Source organism: Lissotriton helveticus, chromosome 8, assembly GCF_964261635.1.
Source record: "Lissotriton helveticus chromosome 8, aLisHel1.1, whole genome shotgun sequence".
Taxonomy (NCBI): Eukaryota; Metazoa; Chordata; class Amphibia; order Caudata; family Salamandridae; genus Lissotriton; species Lissotriton helveticus.
Genome location: NC_136069.1, coordinates 1,135,841,938 through 1,135,863,547, shown reverse-complemented (window position 1 = coordinate 1,135,863,547; position 21,610 = coordinate 1,135,841,938). Strand labels below are relative to the sequence as shown.

At 42.5% G+C, this 21,610-nt stretch overlaps 1 protein-coding gene across 1 annotated transcript in view; it reads left to right on the top strand.

Moving 5' to 3' along the window:
- LOC144773148 (sodium/hydrogen exchanger 4-like) overlaps window positions 1–21,610 on the top strand; it is a 527,634-nt gene that overhangs the window by 192,590 nt on the left and 313,434 nt on the right. The window contains exon 6 of the mRNA XM_078658005.1: window positions 6,708–6,794. Within this exon, the coding sequence (XP_078514131.1) occupies window positions 6,708–6,794 (87 nt within the window). The remainder of the gene's footprint in view (window positions 1–6,707; window positions 6,795–21,610) is intronic.

The following is a 21,610-nucleotide window of genomic DNA, read 5'->3' as shown; positions in this document are numbered from 1 at the left end:
TCTGAACCCTTTTATACCATTATTCTTTAACGGTACAGATTATGTTTCCAACTGCTGTCTCTTCGGCACAGGGGTTGTTCTTCCATTTTCCATATTGTTTTAGTCCAATATGATGCTTCCTTACTGGAATTTCTTTCTAGGAAAGCTAGGGACAACAAAATACAAAGTGTACAAACGTTTAACAAGCACTTACTCTAACAAAAGCCCAGGCCTCTTAGCTTTTCCAATGTGGGTTGATAAAGAACAGGCCAAATGCCACTCATTTTTTGGCTGGCACTGACTGTTTAAAATATTAATGAGTTTGAGTTTCAGCAACAGATAACATCAGTACACATCAGTGTGCACAGCTGGCAACATCCCAGGATCAATAGTGCTGTATCTACTTTGCATATGAGGGAAATAAGATTATATTTGATCTCAGTAACAACGTTGCTAAACCAGTAGTGATTGTTAAATTAATGTGTTCTCTTGCAGTTATTATTCTTCGTTAGACGTGAAAAGCAAAATCTGAAAACAGGGTACTTGAACTCACATGAATATTCTTCGAGGGAGTGACCATGGCTCAACAGTTAGGCTAGATAGTGGGTAGCAGCTTTCCCTAAATGTGGAATTTATGTAAATCTGCTATTGTTGTTGAGTGTAGACAGAAGGAACATTTAGACATTTGATGATCCCTAGCAATACTTAGGGTTTCCAATTTAAAAACAATGAAGAGTTGTACAACATTTTCTTTTGGTATTTAGAGTCTTGGGACTTCTTTACTTGCTGTTTTGCTATTTGTATTTTCAAAACATTCCATGCGTGAATCTGGCCCTCCTATCTCCGATTACTTTTCGTTTACTTTGTCTTTCTTTAGCTGGGCTGGACTGTTCCCATGAGGCACAGGGTCACACTCATTTGCATATGGCCATGTCTGAACTAGGGTGGTGGAGTGAGTTTAAGAATGATGATGGATTAAACCCAGATCAGGTGACTGGGGGTGAGTGTTTTTATTTGCTTAAACGCTCAGTCTATCATCGCCTTTGGTATCGCTTTGTTCGCCCTAAGTTGGCAGGGTATGCCCAGACGTGGGTCCCTAGCTCACTTTGCCACTGGATTCAAGATAGCCTGGCTGATGAAGGTTATGAACCCAATACCGGTCCCAGGATGCTTGTTTCCGGTCCAGGGAAGACATGGCTTGGCAGTTTGGGCTGGACTGTTCCCATGATGCACAGGGTCAGGCTGATTTGCATACGGCCATGTCTGAACTTGGGTGGTGGAGTGAGCTAAAGGATGAGGATGGATTAAACCTAGATCAGTTGACTGGGGGTGAGTGTTTGATTTGCTCAAACTCTCAGTCTATCATCCCCTTTGGTATCACTTCGATAAATATTGAAACATCTACTTGTGTACTTCCTATGTATTTGTTTGGGTATGCACAAGTGACTAAGTGAAAGGGTTCTAGCTCTGTTATGATTCCTTGGGGAGTCAGGGTTGTCATGTTCTGTGGTTGCACAGTACATTTGTTACCTTCTTAAATTCAGGGGTCCTTATGGTTGAAACTGTGAGCTAGCTGGACTATAGACCAACATATCTTGAGGGAATGCATAGAACCAGTCTGGCACTATCCCAATGTTTCTGTTGTCCAACAAACACACAGTTCCCCCTGAGAAAATAGAAGCTGTCCAACAGAGGAGTTTAGGAATTCCCACAAACATACATGGTATGGGTGTTATCAGACTCCCGAGATAAACCATGCCTTGAAAGACCCACTGCCCAGCAAGTACTCTCCTCACACTTGTGGTAGAGAAATCCACACTCTTAAACCATTCATGCCCAACTATGTTTCCTTTGTAGATCCTTGGCAGGTGTAAACAAAATAAACTCTTACTTACACTTCCATTTGAGGGAGCGTGGTATTCTGTATCTCAATCTTTGGGTATAATCATTTAATAATCCCCACCACTGGTCATATGGACCTTTGTTCGTTGACAAGGAGAAATAAGGAGCAATCATCTATACAGCATTACATCATTGAAGACTTTCAGTTTAGACAATTAAGAGAATTAGTGTGAGATAAAGGGTTTTATTATCAAATCTTTTAGTCTTTCATCGCTTAGGTTAATTAGTAAAAGATCATAATTATCAACATTTAAAATAATGTAATCCATTAATCGATATTTGATCATAAAATAGAATAATATATTCCTTAGAATGACTGTTAATATATTAATAATAAAACAAGTATGTTCCATAAAGGAACTTGCCTATTCTTAAATCAGCCAAAATAATGGGAGAAAATGCGTCAGTTCCGGTACCCTGAGAGAGTACTGATGAGAGAAACAATGCGCAAGCATAAAGCTTTTTACGTTATAAGCTGGAAAGTGTTCTCAGCTCAAAGATAGAGGCAGACAGTTCAGTAAAATCTAAATAAGACAGCCTCTCATGAAAAGATTGCATCATAAACTCAAAGGCGAGTCTCAAGTCAGGGAGTCTTGTGAAGGAATTTGCTAGCTACTCCAGGGACATGCACTAATATAAACACACAGGGGCAGATCTACAAGGAAGCGCCGCAGCGTGGCACCGCAAGCCCATTGGCTGCGCCACGCTGCGGCACTTCCGAAGCACAGGGATTATACATATTTACAGGAATATATCGCATCTCTGTACTTCCCCCGGTGCTGGCGCACAAGCTGCAGCCATGTGGTGACACAGGCAGCCTTGCACCATGGTGCAAGGATGCCTGAATCGTGGGGAGATTGTTTTGTGCAGGAAGGGGCACCTTCCTGCACAAAAACAATCACTACAGGCATTTTCCTCTTTCAATGCGTGCTGGAGAATGCAGCATGCATTGAAAGAGGAAAAAACAAGGAGCAATGTTTTTTGCGCCTCACTACGCCACCTCTAGGGTGGCGTAGCATTCAGATGCATCTCCAGATTTACGATTTCTCGTAAATCTGGAGATGTGTCTTGTTCCATGGGTGTTGCATGGGAACACCCACAGCAACACCCATGGAACGCCCCTTCAATGCAAAGTGCTGTGTGTGAAGGGGCCATATTTACAAGTAGAGTAAAAGTCACGCAGGGTGGCTTTTCCTCTCCTTGTAAATGTGGAGGAACCCCATGCGCCACCAGTACGTCACACAGTAAGCTCGTGGGAATAGGCAAACTCCCTATGATAGCAATAAAAACGTTTGAAATTAAAACTATTTTTAACCTGTGCAAAATCATGTAAGGTGGCGATGGTTTCAATGTCAAATGAAGGTTGGAATAAGTTTACATTGCTGCATGATTTAGATGATTTAACACTTATCACACCAACAATGCAATGTGAGCAATGGCACGGATGCCTAGAAGTGGTAAAATGTGCTTATTAGGAATACATGTCTGGCTCAACCTCAGCCTCAGTGTGATGGCCTGGATAATCCGCGTTCTGAAGCATTGACAGCTCCTTTCAAGCAATAGACTGGTGTCTCAAATGTTAGACACAGAAATCTGCTTTATGATTATGGTAAAATGTGAGAAAAATCTCTGCAACGTGGCCATTTCCCACTGTGTGCAAAACTACCACTTACCAACTGCATTAAACAATAGGACAATGGTTAGAGCATTTTGTCATATTGTTCCAGGTTGCCCTTATTAATTGTCCTCTAAAGATGCCCTAACATGATCCCCTTAGTTGTCAGGAACATGAAGCCTGAAGTTGTTCAGTGATCCCAGATCTCACAACAGGGTTCTGTTATTAAACTGAGATCATGGAAGGACAAAAACATTGTAGTTTGATGCTTTTAATAACCATGCAGGTGTTTTAATTAACTGGCTCACTTTTCTTCTTCACAGTGATGAACGCCTGTGTCTCAGAGACACAGGTTTGAACATATGAACTGTAGATTGCACACATGTATCCTCAGATAGCACATGTGGACATATCTTTTTTAAACTTTACAAATCTTTATGCATTGTTTTAGTGCTGTTAAATATCTTCTTTTTAATTAACATATGCTTACAGATTCTAAAATGTAACCCACCTGTTTCAAACTCCTGGAAATCTTCTTCGATTCAGCAATCATAAATAATTGAGCTAAACTCCAGTTTCTTAAAACATGCTTAAATGGCTGACATGTTGGCCAGTTTATAACAATACCAACTGCAATTCCTTAGGTCTGTTTTCCTGTCTGGTTAGAAAGAGTTATATGAAATGCATAGGATCTATACAGAGAGAGGGTGAAAAGCAAAAGACCAGTCAACCTCAGCCATTGGCTGGTGTAAGTGCCAGTTAACAGTCGTTGGTTGATTGCTCTGCTTCAATGTGTGTATAGTTTCACAAATGCACTGGCATATGGTTGTTTCAGTGTTTTGCAGAAACACAGCTTGAAGGACATACTCTTGTTTAGGTCTTGAATAAATGGCTTACTGCGGTGCTGTACAGTATTGAAATGTGTGTGTCACTATTGCTACCTTTGTACACTATGTACTTCTTACCACTGAGTAATCTAGTGGAATTTGGAATTTATGATGTAATGGAATGTTATGAGGGAGATCTGGGACAGTTGGAGGGAGAAGCATCCAGGAGTAGCTGTGTCCTTGTGTTCTCTGGGGTATGGTGCCAGGATTGTGTTGAAAATAAAGAATTAATTACTCTTGTTACATGGATTCAACTTTATTAATCTGGGAACCAGCTGTCTTGGCGCCTGAACCCATCGTGGGTCAAGAGGACCTTGTATTTCAATAGGAAGAGAATACATGCTTGAGCGTAGAAAATAAAATAAAGCAAATAAGGTATTAGCAAATACATTGATTTAAATACGTTGGATTAATTTACAGAAATAATCCTCATATTTTTGGTTTTTTTTAATGGCCATATTCCAGTAGGTTCAGTTAATCTTTTATATCCAGCATCTGCCGGAGAAAACAATCTCGTCACAATTTGAGGAATGTTTACAATGTGACGCATTGTCATAACCTAACATTTATGAATTCTTACTACCACTCATCTTATCTCTTCCCTCTTCTCTTCCACAAATACTCATATCACCATCCATACCTGCATTATTTTCAAGCAATCATTCTTGATTTGACCATGGAACATTAATTACCTTACCATGGTTCCAAATAGAGATGCATCCCATAGGCCAAACCCTTCCATCATTCGCAAGTGCAGAATTACATTTTATTTTTACTTGTAAAGAGTGTGAATACTTGCCATTACCTTTCTTCGAAAACCATGCGCTTGTTATAATACGCTTTTTACATTTTTTGAGCATGTACTATTTTCTCTTTAATGACAGATGGTGATAAATCAATTTTGGATTCTGGCATCCACCCCAAGGTATCCTTGGATAAAGGAGTTTCTCCCATTTCAGGTCCAATTGACTATCTAGTAGAGACTCATAGAGTAATCCTATATGCCCACACAATATGCAACAGTTCCATTCTGCAGTTCATATTCCCATTATTAGCAAACTGAATAGTACTTTACACTACTTTGTTGAAATGCTTATCTGCCCCATTACCAGCTGGATGATATATTTGTACATAGTTCTGTGTTTAATGACATTCCTATTTAGGAAATATTTAAATATATACATTGTAAATGTAAACCATTGTCACTTACAAAGATTTTAGAAACACTTTCTCTTAAAAATATAATGTCTCAAAACTGAACAACTGCTTTGGAATCAGCCCTTGCTACTGCTTCAATCTCTGACAATTTGGAAACATTCATAACATTAAGGATATATTTTGACTCAACCTTCTCCATGACAGGACCCATTATTTCTGCACCAACTCTTACCCAGGGTATGCTGTGACTGTCAGTAGGGCAACAGGGTGGATTACAAATGATTCTAGATTTATCTGACACTGATCTTTCTCTCAATCTTTACATCCAACCCCGGCCACTAGTATACATTTTTATCCTTCTCTTAGTTTTTCGAATACCAAGATGGCCCTCATGACAAATGTTTAGAAGTGTATCTCACAGACCCATGCTTCCAGATAGTAAATAATATTGTCTAAGATAATTATTGTAAACAGCGCTCTACTTAGAATAATTATAGACTCTTTGCATCCAACCTGTTTACCGCGGTGAACATTCCGCCGCGGTGCTCGCGTTCTGAAGGGTGAATGGGGCTGCGTCTGCCAACGGTCGTTCGCAGCAACAGGGAGTGAGTGCTCCCGTCGGCCAAAGCACGGAACGGGTTAAAGGAATTGTGTGCCTAATACTATATTGCTGAAAATGAAACTACAATTTATGATATTGATCCTGATTACGAGCCTGATTTAGATCTTGGTGGACTTGTTACTCCATCGTGTTACTCCGTCACAGCAGTGACCGATATTCTATCCACTGAAATATAAAACAAATAGGATATAATGGGATTTATATTTCGTCGGATGGGATAGCCGTCACCGTTGTGACAGAGTATCCTGTCCTCCAAGATCTAAATCTGGCCCTCAGTCTCGATGAGTACAGGTTTATAGGAATAGTTAACATCTTTCACTCCAGGTCAATCGGCAAATCGATTGTTCTAGGCAGTGATGTGTGTACTTTCAATTCAATAAACAATGCATCCAGTTATCAATGTCACTTTTGGGAAGTGTGTACAGTAAGAGTTTTTTTCAATCTGGTCGATTTCACTGACAAAATATCATTTAAAAGCCATCTTTCACACTTTATTGGATGAACTTTCTGTATTTAAACATTGTATCCCACTTTTGTAATGCAGGGCATCACAATTGGACCACTTGTTAAATATCTCGACGTTAAAAAGACTAGCAAAAAACAGTCAGTTAATGAAGAAATTCACATTCGGGTACGTGACTTCTGTGAATTTGTCAAACGTTTTTGCTCATGTTATGTAGTGTTAATGTTTATAGTCAAATTTTATCACCACAATGAATTGAAATGATATGCTTATGTGAAATATGCCAGCAGTCAAAATGTGTCAGAATAAAATTGACAATCTAAGAAATGTCTCAGTAGCAAAAGTATAAAATGTCTATGCGCACATTGGTTGTGACTTATTTCCACATGTACTACCTTAATTGAAAGAAAGTTAATCCATCTCGATTGAACATTTAAATCTATGAAAATGAATTACAAAATAAATAAAAAATATGTTTACATTTTTTCAGCTCAAGTTGTAAGTGTAAAAACAACCTGCATTAGGCCAATGACAATATGCAGCTGCAGCAAAAGAATTAAAATGGGTCAGATTCACAAAAAAGTGACATACTTGCACAGACAAACTTTTTAAAGCTATACCTGGAAAGTCAAGTGCCTTGTTTGTGAAGAACCATTTCCCCAAAGCAGAATGTTGCACTGTGAGAAATCCGGCTGTGTAGGTTGCCAGGCAATCGGTGGGCGTCCCACACGGGAAACAACCTTTACAACGCAACTTTTACAACGCACTACCATTACAACAAAACTTTTACAACGCAAGATCCATTACAACGCATGTCATTACAACGCAGTCATTACAACGCATACCATTACAATGCATACCATTACAACGCATAGTACCCTTACACTATCCAACACTTACCCTACTGTTGCACCTCCCGGAGTTAGAATAGTAATTTTTACCCCTACACTATCCAACACTTACCCTACTGTTGCACCCCCTGGAGTTAGAATAGTAATTTTTACCCCTACACTACCCAACACTTACCCTACTGTTGCACCCCCTGGAGTTAGAATAGTAATTTTTACCCCTATACTATCCAATACTTACGAAACATGCGTTGTAATGGTATGCGTTGCAGTGGTATGCGTTGTAATGGTATGCATCGTAAAGGTAGTATGCGTTGTAATGGAATGTGTTGTAATGTTAGTTTTTTGGAAATTCGTTGTAATGGCATGCGTTGTAATGGAATGCGTTGTATAGGATGTTGCGTTGTAAAAAATTCATTGTAAAGGCATGCGTTGTAATGTTATACAACCGTCTCAAACACTTTCAGTACCCTCACAAAATCTCAGGGAATATATTTCTCCCAGTGATGGGAGCTCTGTTGAGGTTGTGTCGCTACTTCAAACAGCTCCCAGGTCAACTTTTAGTGTTGTTTGGGTGCCCTTTTCTGTCTGGAGATCCGTGCGAAAACATACACATTTTAGCACTGGAGTCATATGGGATACGTAGGTGGCCCTCTATTTCTGCCATGTATCAGGTTTTTAATCCTCTGATGGGAACTCTCACTCTCCTCTGGTAGAACACAGCACACTTCACTGCTGGAATAGTACAGCAGTGCTAGAGACACGTACTCTCACAACTTCGTCTGTCTCTTGGTACTCTGGGGCATATATACAAGCCTTCACCAGCTCTGGTAATTTCAAAAAGTGGGTGGTGATGGACAGAGTATCCGAGTTAATCAGAACACTCCTACCCAGTCAACAGATCAGGGCTTGATCCATCACCGTTTTTTAGTTCACTGCCCCATCCCAGTTCAGAACCTGGCTATATGCAAATTAGTCTGTCCCTGGCCCAGTGCATCATGGGAACAGGGCAGACCAAACTACCAAGCCAATTCTTCACTGGAAAGAAAACAAGCTTCCGGGGACCGGTTTCTGGCATTACAGCCGTCTTCGGCCCGGCTTGCTTGAATCCTGATGGTGCCGTGAGCAAGGGACTCATGTCTGAGCATACCCTTCCACACTTGTGGTGGCCAAAATAATTTCAAAAAGGGGGTGGTGATGGACAGAGTATCCGAGTTAATCAGAACACTCCTACCCAGTCAACAGATCAGGGCTTGATCCATCACCGTTTTTTAGCTCACTGCACCATCCCAGTTCAGAACCTGGCTATATGCAAATTAGTCTGTCCCTGGCCCAGTGCATCATGGGAACAGGGCAGACCAAACTACCAAGCCAATTCTTCACTGGAAAGAAAACAAGCTTCCGGGGACCGGCTTCTGGCATTACAGCCGTCTTCGGCCCGGCTTGCTTGAATCCTGATGGTGCAGTGAGCAAGGGACTCATGTCTGAGCATACCCTTCCACACTTGTGGTGGCCAAAATAATTTCAAAAAGGGGGTGGTGATGGACAGAGTATCCGAGTTAATCAGAACACTCCTACCCAGTCAACAGATCAGGGCTTGATCCATCACCGTTTTTTAGCCCACTGCACCATCCCAGTTCAGAACCTGGCTATATGCAAATTAGTCTGTCCCTGGCCCAGTGCATCATGGGAACAGGGCAGACCAAACTACCAAGCCAATTCTTCATTGGAAAGAAAACAAGCTTCCGAGGACCGGTTTCTGGCATTACAGCCGTCTTTGGCCCGGCTTGCTTGAATCCTGATGGTGCAGTGAGCAAGGGACTCATGTCTGAGCATACCCTTCCACACTTGTGGTGGCCAAAATAATTTCAAAAAGGGGGTGGTGATGGACAGAGTATCCGAGTTAATCAGAACACTCCTACCCAGTCAACAGATCAGGGCTTGATCCATCACCGTTTTTTAGCTCACTGCACCATCCCAGTTCAGAACCTGGCTATATGCAAATTAGTCTGTCCCTGGCCCAGTGCATCATGGGAACAGGGCAGACCAAACTACCAAGCCAATTCTTCACTGGAAAGAAAACAAGCTTCCGGGGACCGGTTTCTGGCATTACAGCCGTCTTCGGCCCGGCTTGCTTGAATCCTGATGGTGCAGTGAGCAAGGGACTCATGTCTGAGCATACCCTTCCACACTTGTGGTGGCCAAAATAATTTCAAAAAGGGGGTGGTGATGGACAGAGTATCCGAGTTAATCAGAACACTCCTACCCAGTCAACAGATCAGGGCTTGATCCATCACCGTTTTTTAGCTCACTGCACCATCCCAGTTCAGAACCTGGCTATATGCAACTTAGTCTGTCCCTGGCCCAGTGCATCATGGGAACAGGGCAGACCAAACTACCAAGCCAATTCTTCACTGGAAAGAAAACAAGCTTCCGGGGACCGGTTTCTGGCATTACAGCCGTCTTCGGCCCGGCTTGCTTGAATCCTGATGGTGCAGTGAGCAAGGGACTCATGTCTGAGCATACCCTTCCACACTTGTGGTGGCCAAAATAATTTCAAAAAGGGGGTGGTGATGGACAGAGTATCCGAGTTAATCAGAACACTCCTACCCAGTCAACAGATCAGGGCTTGATCCATCACCGTTTTTTAGCTCACTGCACCATCCCAGTTCAGAACCTGGCTATATGCAAATTAGTCTGTCCCTGGCCCAGTGCATCATGGGAACAGGGCAGACCAAACTACCAAGCCAATTCTTCATTGGAAAGAAAACAAGCTTCCGGGGACCGGTTTCTGGCATTACAGCCGTCTTTGGCCCGGCTTGCTTGAATCCTGATGGTGCAGTGAGCAAGGGACTCATGTCTGAGCATACCCTTCCACACTTGCGGTGGCCAAAATAATTTCAAAAAGGGGGTGGTGATGGACAGAGTATCCGAGTTAATCAGAACACTCCTACCCAGTCAACAGATCAGGGCTTGATCCATCACCGTTTTTTAGCTCACTGCACCATCCCAGTTCAGAACCTGGCTATATGCAATTTTGTCTGTCCCTGGCCCAGTGCATCATGGGAACAGGGCAGACCAAACTACCAAGCCAATTCTTCACTGGAAAGAAAACAAGCTTCCGGGGACCAGTTTCTGGCATTACAGCCGTCTTTGGCCCGGCTTGCTTGAATCCTGATGGTGCAGTGAGCAAGGGACTCATGTCTGAGCATACCCTTCCACACTTGTGGTGGCCAAAATAATTTCAAAAAGGGGGTGGTGATGGACAGAGTATCCGAGTTAATCAGAACACTCCTACCCAGTCAACAGATCAGGGCTTGATCCATCACCGTTTTTTAGCTCACTGCACCATCCCAGTTCAGAACCTGGCTATATGCAAATTAGTCTGTCCCTGGCCCAGTGCATCATGGGAACAGGGCAGACCAAACTACCAAGCCAATTCTTCACTGGAAAGAAAACAAGCTTCCGGGGACCGGTTTCTGGCATTACAGCCGTCTTCGGCCCGGCTTGCTTGAATCCTGATGGTGCAGTGAGCAAGGGACTCATGTCTGAGCATACCCTTCCACACTTGTGGTGGCCAAAATAATTTCAAAAAGGGGGTGGTGATGGACAGAGTATCCAAGTTAATCACTTTTTTTTTAAGCTCAGCCCTATTTTCAGTATTTACAAGGTGGTGCTAGAGACATGTACTCTTACAACTTCTCCTTTCTATTGGCACTCTAGGGCATATTTGCAAGCCTTCACCACTACTAGAGCATCACTTTTTGATGCTCTGGTGGCGCAGTGCCCTTTGCCGTATTTACAAGGTGGTGCAAGCCACTTTGTGTGGCTTAACACCACCTTGTAAATATGCCCCTTTCTGACGCAGTCTTCTGCTGCAAAGAGGCATGCAATGGGTGTTGCACCACAACACCCATTTCTTTTTGACAATGCCCCAGATTTACAAGGCTTAGGCAGCGCCAAAAAATGAATGCAATGGAATACCAGGCGTTAGAATGGCGATACGAGGAGAAATGATCATTATTTCCTCGTTTTTTGCTCTTTTCATGTGAAGGTGCAAATTGGCATTATTGCTTGCTTATTGATTGCTTGTGTGCAGGAAGGTGTCTCTTCCTGCACATGAACAATCATCCCTGCAGCACAGGCCCCCTTGTAACATAGTTGCCGAGTGCCTGCTGTGGCGATAGGCAGCTTTTTTACGCCAGCGCGAGGGGAAACACAGGGGTGTGCTGCATTGTTGTGAAAATAGCTCATACCTACTTTTAGAAAGTTTTCGAGCACAGCGCAGCCAAATTTGCCACTGCTCCTTGCTCCTACATTTTATTGCATATATGCCCCACTATTTTCAGATGGATGAGGGTAGACCACAGTCTCCAGCACTTCCAGTGCAGCTGTTCCTAGGTGTGGGGAGCAAAAGAAGAGCATAGTCTGCACTACTTGTGCGTAGGTGTCAAGCTGAGTCTGACAATAGTCCTTCACACTCAGCCTGCCCTTGCATGTTCACATGTACTAACATGCAATTTGCACAAAGCTCATTTTCCTACATATAACCCTAAGTACACTTTTGTATCATAGCATACCAGTGCTGCTGTGTAATGAAACACCAGCTTCTTTCCGGAGGAACACCTTCCGCTATGCCCCATGCAGGGCCAGACTGGGAACCCAGAGCAGGCTTGGCCCCTTGAGGCTGGAAACGCTTGTTTGTTGCGTTTTGTTACTGGGGCTGATATTCCAGCACCACTGCAAAACTGCCCCCAGCATCAAAATCAGCACCCATCACTGTAAATCCGGCCCCCACCCTTCCAGCCTCCCGGGGAAATGCCTGATGCATGTTACGGCTAATCTGGCCATGGCCCCATTAAGTTTGGATATTTTATTTCCATCCCTTGCCTGTGAAATTCTTCATCCTTTTCTGGGTATGAAAAGATTACAATAGAGATTGTGATTACTCACAAACTTTCATGTTTATTAGTAGTATTCGCAAACTTTCAATGCAAATCAAGCCACCATTACTTCCATCTCTTAGCAGGAGATTTACTCCTGCAGTAAGGTTGCACAAGGGTAAATGGATGTATGTTTGTGCTTCACTTTTGCGAATTGCTTGCAGGCACTGATCTAGCCATTTGTGCCCAATGGCATTTTATGTATACAACTGACTTTTTGAACCGGTCCACCAATCACTGCTTTACACTGAAAAAGATTTTAGAATCCAGTGGATTTTTTACTTCTCAGTGCAGCAATTCACTATGAGCAGTGCTTATTGTGTGTCCACCGGCACTTATTTCTCAGGGTCGGGTCTATATGTGATATCAGCTCACTAACATCACACTGTCTCCCGGTGAAGAGCTGATGTTGCATGTAAATCCATTCCTGCCTGGTTTCAGTGTTGCCTGATTGCGATTGGTGCATAAGATATTTACATTTGGACGCTGCCCGTCTTAGAAAACCTACAGACAGCTTGTTCCTGGGAGAGAGTGAGCAACACGGACCTTCTGTGGCTTGATTACTTCATTCAGAAAACGGGCCAACTTTAACTGCCGGCCTGAACTGAGGCCAGTGACCGGCCGCTTCCCTCCCTGTGGTCTGCATAGCCAGACCTACACGCGCAAAATAATGTGAGCCGCCCTGATACCTGCAAGCTTCTGAAGCCTGACACCACGCCTTAAGTCCTGCTCTGCGCCTATTGCAGGTGTGAACACGACATACCTACGCCACGGCAACCTTTGTGCCCGCGTGCAGAATCTGTTTCCCAGTCCCTGTCCTGAAGAGAACCTTGAATACTTAGGTTCGAAACGCGTCGACAATACCACCCTGTGGCTACAACAAAGGGTGCCGCTAGGATGTAAATCATACCACCACTCTGTATCCTAGCCTTGCAACCCTATTTAACATTACACCACAGGCTTTCGTTGACAGGCAGGCTTGTTTTTGATCTCAACCCCGCCTGTCACTTGGTTTTTTCAATCTCTAGGACTGGTTCCCGTTTGTTCGCTTATGGATTAATCTCTGCACTGTATATAATTGCAATTTATTTGAATTATTATACATTTGTGATTGTCTTTTGGTGTGTCTAACCAATCTTTTGTTTGATTCTTTGTTGTAAATTTGTAAATGTGTGCATTTGTAGATACTGTATATATGAACCTTTTGAATTGACAGTGGTTTTGTTTGTGCTTGTGTTTCAAAAAATTGCTGATAAATGTAAAAAAGAAAAATAAACTTGTTTGGAAAATTAAATCCAGTGGTCACACGGTACAGATTGACTGTGTGTCTGGGGAATTGTTTCACGAATAATCCTGTCCAGCCACCCTGTTCTGTTTTTCCTATTGTTGAGATCCGGGTTGGTCAGATGTAGGATCCAATACCTTTACTGTTTCACACGTCTTAGAAAACGGCACACGGATGGCACACATCCCCTGCCAGCCTCAGCATAACAGCAATCTTAGTAGCGCTAGTGCGCTACCAATGACTGCTTGAAAATGGATTTCAAGCCCACCCTGTTCCTCCTTGATGGCGTTGAATCGTCAAGTGTTGCCTCCCGAGTCGGACCGATGCAGAGCTGTGTCCCCACTTTTCACTACCTCAGCATATTGCGCAGCTTCAGCGTTTAGTCGACTGAACAGGCAAGCAGCGTGTCACGTAGCAGCAGGCCGCTGTTTTAAACCAAATTTCAGTAAGTAAGTAATGTTTTCATTTTCGTAACAGGCACTAACTGTAGCACTCATTTTTCAGTATTCTGAAAATAAAAGCATTTTCGGAAAGAGAGCAGGGCAGGCTGGGGGTGGAGATGGCCCTCTTTACTTCTCTGGGATTAGGAATGCCCACAATCTGTCTCCCACTTAAAGAGCCACAAAGTATTCAGTGAAGCCCACACTGTGAAGCGTTACACAAAACGTGAAACAGCAGTGTCTGACTGGGATCGATAAAGAATTGCCCACTGATGAGCACAGAGCAGGCAAACTGTACATGGGGTTTTCAAACTCCAGTGCCTGCTTGCTGCTCGTCCCCTTTCTTGAGGTTAATTTGAAGAGTTGTGTACCCCTTTTTCTCCTAATGTACATTGCGCTCCGTCCTCTCTGTCTGCTTTTCCTTCTGTCATCCAGAGGCCCCAGGGGAAAATATGACGGCTTCCCTACAGCCAGCTCCTCTGAAAAGCTAGAAGAGCTGGGAAAGAGTCCACCAGGGCATTACACCTCCTGTCATACAACTCAGTACAGAAAAAAGGCATGAAGTGCAATCAAGAATATGCAGAATTTATGGTCGGACTGGGAGAGAAAATATGCGCAGGCACCAAAGTAAAAGTTCCCCTCATTAGTAAATTAGTCAGCTAGAAAAGAAACCAATGTTTGCAAATTGAGGCACGTTTGAACTTGTAAAGAAGTACTTTCAAGATATGGAAGTTCTTGTGAATTTGAGCGTGCTATAGATAATGTTTGGTTCAATACCAGGGAAATCAACAGTAAATTCCAGCCCAGTATATCATAAAACACGCCCAAAAACAGCCCCAAAAAATGGCCCATACTCTGACCTTGCAGAGCAGCCCAGCACTACCTGATTGCCCAATAGGCCTGTCCGAGCCGGGCAGCCTTGGCATTCGGATTCTGCATGCTCACATTCAGTAGCACCGACCATTCTCTTCTTAGTAAAACTTTGAGCCCATGCACTTATACTTTTACAAGTTAAGCACTGACTATGAGGCTGGATTATTATTATTCATTACTACGTTTTCAGGGATTGGGGAGATTGATATTTTATACAAAGTACTTGTTCAGAATAAGTTATGGATTTGTAGGTGCAGCTCTATCTTATCCCGAATTTGAATGTTGTTAGTCTGTTTTAAATTGTGGCACAAAAATCTGTGTTGTAAGCCTGCTTTCATTGCCCTATGCTATCTCTGTAAAAGGTCATTACAAATTTCAAATAATCAACCTTCTAATATTTAAAAAAAAAAAAAAATTAATACATATACAGGTATGATGTGATTTACATTTTCTGTAATTCATATATGTTTTGGTAATCTATATATAAAATAAGTAAGTATCAATTTTCTAGAGCGCGCAAAATCCGGAATGTCTTAGGGCTAACCAAACCTCTGAAACCGCTGTAGAAAAGCAACTAACGTACTTGACAGTGAGAGTGAAAAGCCAAGTTTCCTAAAAAGGATGAGGCTCTGTTGGGATCTTAAATATAAATGCAGAGGTTTCCACAATTTGCTGCAGAGATAGGAGGAGCTCCTGCCCCCCTTTCCCCTCCCCCCCAACTGGATATTTTTATTTTGGGAGTCGTCACCAGATAAGAAAGAGAGGACCCTTTTACTCGCCGTGGAGAGTACCAGGTAAAATGTTTCTGAAGATAAAGCGTTCCGGTGCCATGCACGGCTTTGTGTATCATGCAAAGCGCCTTAACTTGACCCTTTCGGTCATTGGCAACCAATGCATTCCCTGAATTTTCTTAGAAACAGAGCAGAATTTGGGCAACTTTACAAGAAAACATGTCGCTGCATTTTGCAAACTTTGCAGCTTGGATTGATAACATTTATTTATCCCTAAATCGAGGGCATTACAGTAGTAGTACAAGTACAAGCATACGGTCAAACACATCCATCTTTTGCAGGCCAGTGGAAGTAAAAGAATAAAACCATTTTAAGCAGCTTGATTGTATAAAAGCAGGAAGATGTTATTCGGTTTATCTGCTCTGAAAAATTCAGCTGTTGAAAATGATACCTAGGTTTTTTACCTTTACGACAGGGAGAGGTAGTGGGCCAAAGTTCTCAGGTTGTTTCAAGCTGCTATATTTTTCCCTCCAGACTAATAACTTATTTCTTATCAATATCCCGACTACCATTCCACATTTTTCAATGTCTCTTTTATTCTACGAAGATGAGACATATCTCATTATTCAAAATTATTTTAGGTTAAGAAAACATAAACTTCATAGAAATCACAAGTAAACAACACGAATGTATGCAGATGTATCAAGACAAGAAACTGATTGTGAAAATATATAAGAAATACAAATAATCAGGCTGACAAACCTGCATCCACTATTGAGGGTTGTCGATTTAGGGTACTTTATAATAATTTATATCTCACCTTTTTATTTTATTTTATTTTTTCTTGTAATGTGGAGTATTAAACCGAGTGGAAGCATAATACCATAAACTACTCGTACTTATAAAGACTCTCTGAATAATATTACTTTGAATGGCTATTGTTTTAAACGATCATTTTCGTCACAAAATTCAACAGACACCCTGCAGAATTTACAAAACAATATGCTAGCAATGTTTCCCATTGGTGCATAATTGTTAAACAGAGAAGTTGTTAAATCACACAAGTTGTCTTGAATCATCTGGTTTTAAAACGCTTTCTTCAGGTATCTATAACACTCTTTCTGTTACACGTAATACATTCTTACCCTGAATTTGAAGGTTTTAACGTCCCCTATTTCATCTATGCCTTTCACGTTCCATTTACGGTTAAAAGGAATGGCGAGTACCTATTTGCAATTTTAATACAGAAAAATTGTGTATGTGTATTTGTTTTTGGGATGAGAGCTGGCCTCTGTGTATACGCGCATAGTTCAGCTATGTTTCTGGCTCCTGAAAACACATTTACTGTATGTACTTCTGATTCAGCTTGTATCATAAGACTATCAAATATTTTGTATAATATCGAGGAATCTTCAGAGTTGTGTCTGGGCTCCGCAATGACAGCACTTCTTGAGAAGAGCTATTCATTTTATTCCTTCTATTTACAATTCATTGACTCATTTTACTGACAAGGTTAACATAATTGCTGGGTTTTTCCCAGATTTCCCATCAAAGTGTTTTTTATTACTAAATCAAGTATTTTAAGGAGAAAGGATGCATCCACTCTTACCGCATGCGTGCGGGCGGAATTCCGCTCGTACGCTGAGATTTTGTAAAGCGCATGTTACGTGACGAGCTGGGCTCGTCATGAGCGTGCGAGGAGGCTTCCTCATGACGAGCCCAGCTCGTCATCAGCGTCGAAGGGGTTAAGAGGAAGAGAGAATTATATTGGACTGCCAAACAGCCGCCTAAATTGTATTTATCAACACAAATTCATGTCAACCCACTTACGTGGTCTTAACACTTTTAAAATATGGTATCGCCTTGGATACTTAAAATCAGGCATCTTGTAGGAAACTGGGTTACTTGTTAAGGGGGGTGAAACCCTCCTCAAACAAAAATCACGATTCTTGTCAGTGGGGAAACACAAGCAAACCCCAAATAAATCTGTGCTCAACCCTCTGGTAGCTTGGCACAAAAGTAGTCAGGCTAAGATGTAATGTGTAGTGTATTGATGCAGCTCTTCAAACTTCAAACAGTAATAAAGTGCAGGTACAACACAAGAAAAATCCCACACCAATTTTGAAAAATGGAGAAAAATCTAATAAATTAATTTACACTGAAATGACAAAAATCAAACCAGTAGAACCAGAGATAACAGTTCTAAATATTTAGGTATAACTAGTGCCTAGAAGCACGAAGTGCCACCTGTGGTTACCTGGTTACGCCAGACCAGTACAGGTTCAGGCCTACCAAGGTGGAGTGTGGGCTGCCTTAATTATGGTTGCAGAGAATTGCAAAACCCTCTGTCGAGGATGCATCGCAAATCCTCTGTTCTGATGATCAACATCCTGTGAGCACGGTCCTGTTTCAAGAATGTGTCATGCAGCAGTGGTTCTAAGGAGCTACAGGCTGTGATGAAAGACCCTGCACCAAGGATTCATCACACTCCTGTGGTTCCGATGCAGAGCTGTGAGGAGATGCATCACGCTGCACCGCTTCTGCAAAAGACCACAGTTGGGCTGCCAGAGCACCTTTAGGCCCTCTTCCAAGGGTCTCGGACTAGGGTAGCACCACTTAGAGGTGCAGGACTCACAGCAGGCAGAGTTCAGGTGCAGGGTTCAAGGTGGTTGGAGCCTTTCCTTTGCCTGAGGCTCTGATCAGAAGGCCAGCCATCTATCATACTCTGGTGGCCCTGGGTTCAAGATGCAGGTCGAGTCCCACTCACTTAGGCATTATCAAAAAAAGGGGTGACCCAATAGGTACTGGACCTGGGTATGAGTCGTTATGAAAAACAGTGGTCCTAGACCTAATATTTAAGCTAGAACAAAGCAAGTCTATAGTCATAAGTTTCTTGTTTCGAGCATTCACATCAATTGCTCACAGTATTGTATCCAACAATAGACTGAAAATGCAACAACCCAAACTCACTTGTTGGAGAATAAAAGATTTTTATTCCACCAAATTCTAACATTAACTTTGTGGTTCATTTAATTTTAAGGAGGATGCTCCTAAGAACGTGCAAAAAAAAGGTGCTCAAGAATTGAAAAGGGTGAGTGAAAAGAGCAAAAAGTTAGTGATTATTTAAAAAAAAAAGGCAGAGTATTATAGATACAGACTGGTTCACTGATTCCAGTCACTTTTTTCTTGGCCACATTTAGCATTCAAACATAGTTTCTTATCACTAATGTAACGAAATACAATTCCATGTGTCGCACGTTTTCACAATTTAGGGATATGTGTGGTCCAAGAGGGGTTATGAGGGCGTCAATGTTCCGACCCGGCTTAATGCTTGGGGTGATTGGGGGCCTCAGTCTGCGATATGCCATTGTAACTGCAACTCTAAATGCTTAACATTGCCATTCTAACTGCAATTTCAAATGCTTTACAGTGCCTGAAGTGTACCCCTCATTGCTGGATTTTGTCCGTTATGCATCACGATGACTGATGTCCCTTGAGACGTCCTAAACCCGATTCAATTTACAGAGTTGCACCCGAATCGACTAGGTTAAATGCTGAATATTGCCTGCTAGGTAGTATTATTAACCAATGTCTGTTGACACTGTCCATGACTTCTAGCTTTTACACACTAACGGAGACTCCGGTGAAGTCTTTCTTCACTTGTCGTTCACCGGACTGATACCGGCGTGCACGCACGTCAGCGAGATTTATATTAACGTCCTTGCTACTACACGGGTATCTTGATTGATCTTGAACGCGGAGTGAAGATGCGCGTTGCCCAAGGTGAGAGACCTCCCTCTCCAGACCCTCTGCCCTTGACAAATGCCTAACGCAGGCCCCCATCCTTAATTAGATTCCTCTAACAAAGACATTTCTTTCAGCAGTGATCCCTCCGGCACGCTTGAAGAAGAGGAATTCACACTCCCTGTCGGGGTAAGTGCACAACCCTTACACCTCTCCAATTAGGCCTGTTTAGCACTATTATCTTGATTTTAATGGCAGCTCCTCTCACCCCAGATGAGGCCGCCACCATCCCGAGAGAATCCACTCATAAATAGCCAGTGATAATACTGCACCCTGGCAGTGACTACAAAAAGCACTCGTAATAGAAGAGAACCTTCCCTTCTGTATGGGGTAAGTTGCAGACGCCCCTTATTGACTTGTGAAACAGATACCCTTGATCCCGCTGGCTACTAGATTTTAATAACACCCCCTCCCCACACAGCTTAGGACGCTGCCACTGAGGGATTTGGTGAGCTTCATGATTAACCCTTGGAGATACCTGACGATGCCCTGCATCAAGTATTGACTACACTGATTGCCCTGATCTACAACGGGGTGAGTCTCTGACAGTGCTTTGTCAGCACAGTCTTTTTCATTAAATGTTTTAATTACTTGCACAACCCTGACACATCACTATTTATATTTAGGAGCTTGACACCTTACTGGTACTGAGGTTGTCCTCCCGTCCTGAAGAAGACCCGCAGGCTGAGGCCCCCAATCACCCCAAGCATAAAGCTGGGTTGAAATGTCGACACCCTCACAACACCTCTTGGACCACACATATCCTTAAATTGTGAAAACGTGCGACACATGGAATTGTATTTCGTTACATTAGTGATAAGGAACTATGTTTGAATACTAATTGTGGCCAAGAAAAAAGTTAAGTGAACCAGTCTGTATCTATAATTCTCTGCCTTTTTTTTTTAAATAATCACCAACTTTTTGCTCTTTTCACTCACCCTCTTCAATTCTTGAGCACCTCTCTTTTGCACGTTCTTAGGAGCATCCTCCTTATGTACCATAAAGTGTCAAAAATTAAATGAACCTCGAAGTTAATGTTGGAAATTGGTGGAATAAAAATCTTTTATTCTCTAACAAGTGAGTTTGGGTTGTTTCATTTTCAGGCTATTGATTGTATACAATACTGTGAGCAATTGATGTGAATGCTCGAAACAAGAATTTTATGACTATAGACTTGCTTTGTTCTAACTTAAATATTAGGTCTAGGACCACTGTTTTTCATAACGAACTTTACCCAGGCCCAGTACCTTTTGGGTCACCCCATTTTTTGATAATGGTTACCTTGTGCAGGGATTCCTGCGAGGGTGTTTGTGTTAAATGTTTATGTTTGTTTTAGTACTGTCAAAAACCAACGGAGTGCTTTTATGCTGTGTACACTGAGGGAAGTCAAGTAGTAACTGCTTATTCTGAACATGTCCATCAAGGAAACACTCTCCTATAGTGAGGAATACATAGATCAATTGCTTCGATTGTGATGTATTCCTATAGGTTCTGAATCGATCCCCCTATTCCTGACCCTATTCTGGTTAACAAACCAACAAGTTAACTAGCAGTCAGCCCATGAGGCAGCAAACCCCCATGATGCAGATACCGTTATCTGACGAAGCCACACTACGGCACAGGAACGTGTTATCTGATTAGGTCATAACGCTTGCGATCTAATTAGACAAGCGATATTCCTCCAGCCCCTGATAAGGCATACGGAGTTCTCTAAACAAATCAAACCTATGACAACCTGGAAAAACCCTGCGGCCATTGTTTTGATTTACCGAGAACTTCAGCAAAAGAATGTGCTAACGACCAAGTCGTATGACATCCTTATTGACGTATCTATGTCCATCCTTACGTCAATCTCGGCACCTTAAAGGTATAAATATTACCGATATTGCGCTATGCAAACACACGCGGTAGTGACGAGACGGAGCAGCCATACTTGCCGAAGCCTAGAGCAGAGCAGACCCCGCTGGCGCAGCCCCGACTTCCTGACGCGCTGAGAACGAGACGCGTTGCTTTCTCCTGCCGAGAGATCCAGCACCGGCGCTTCCGGGTAGCCCTCGCAG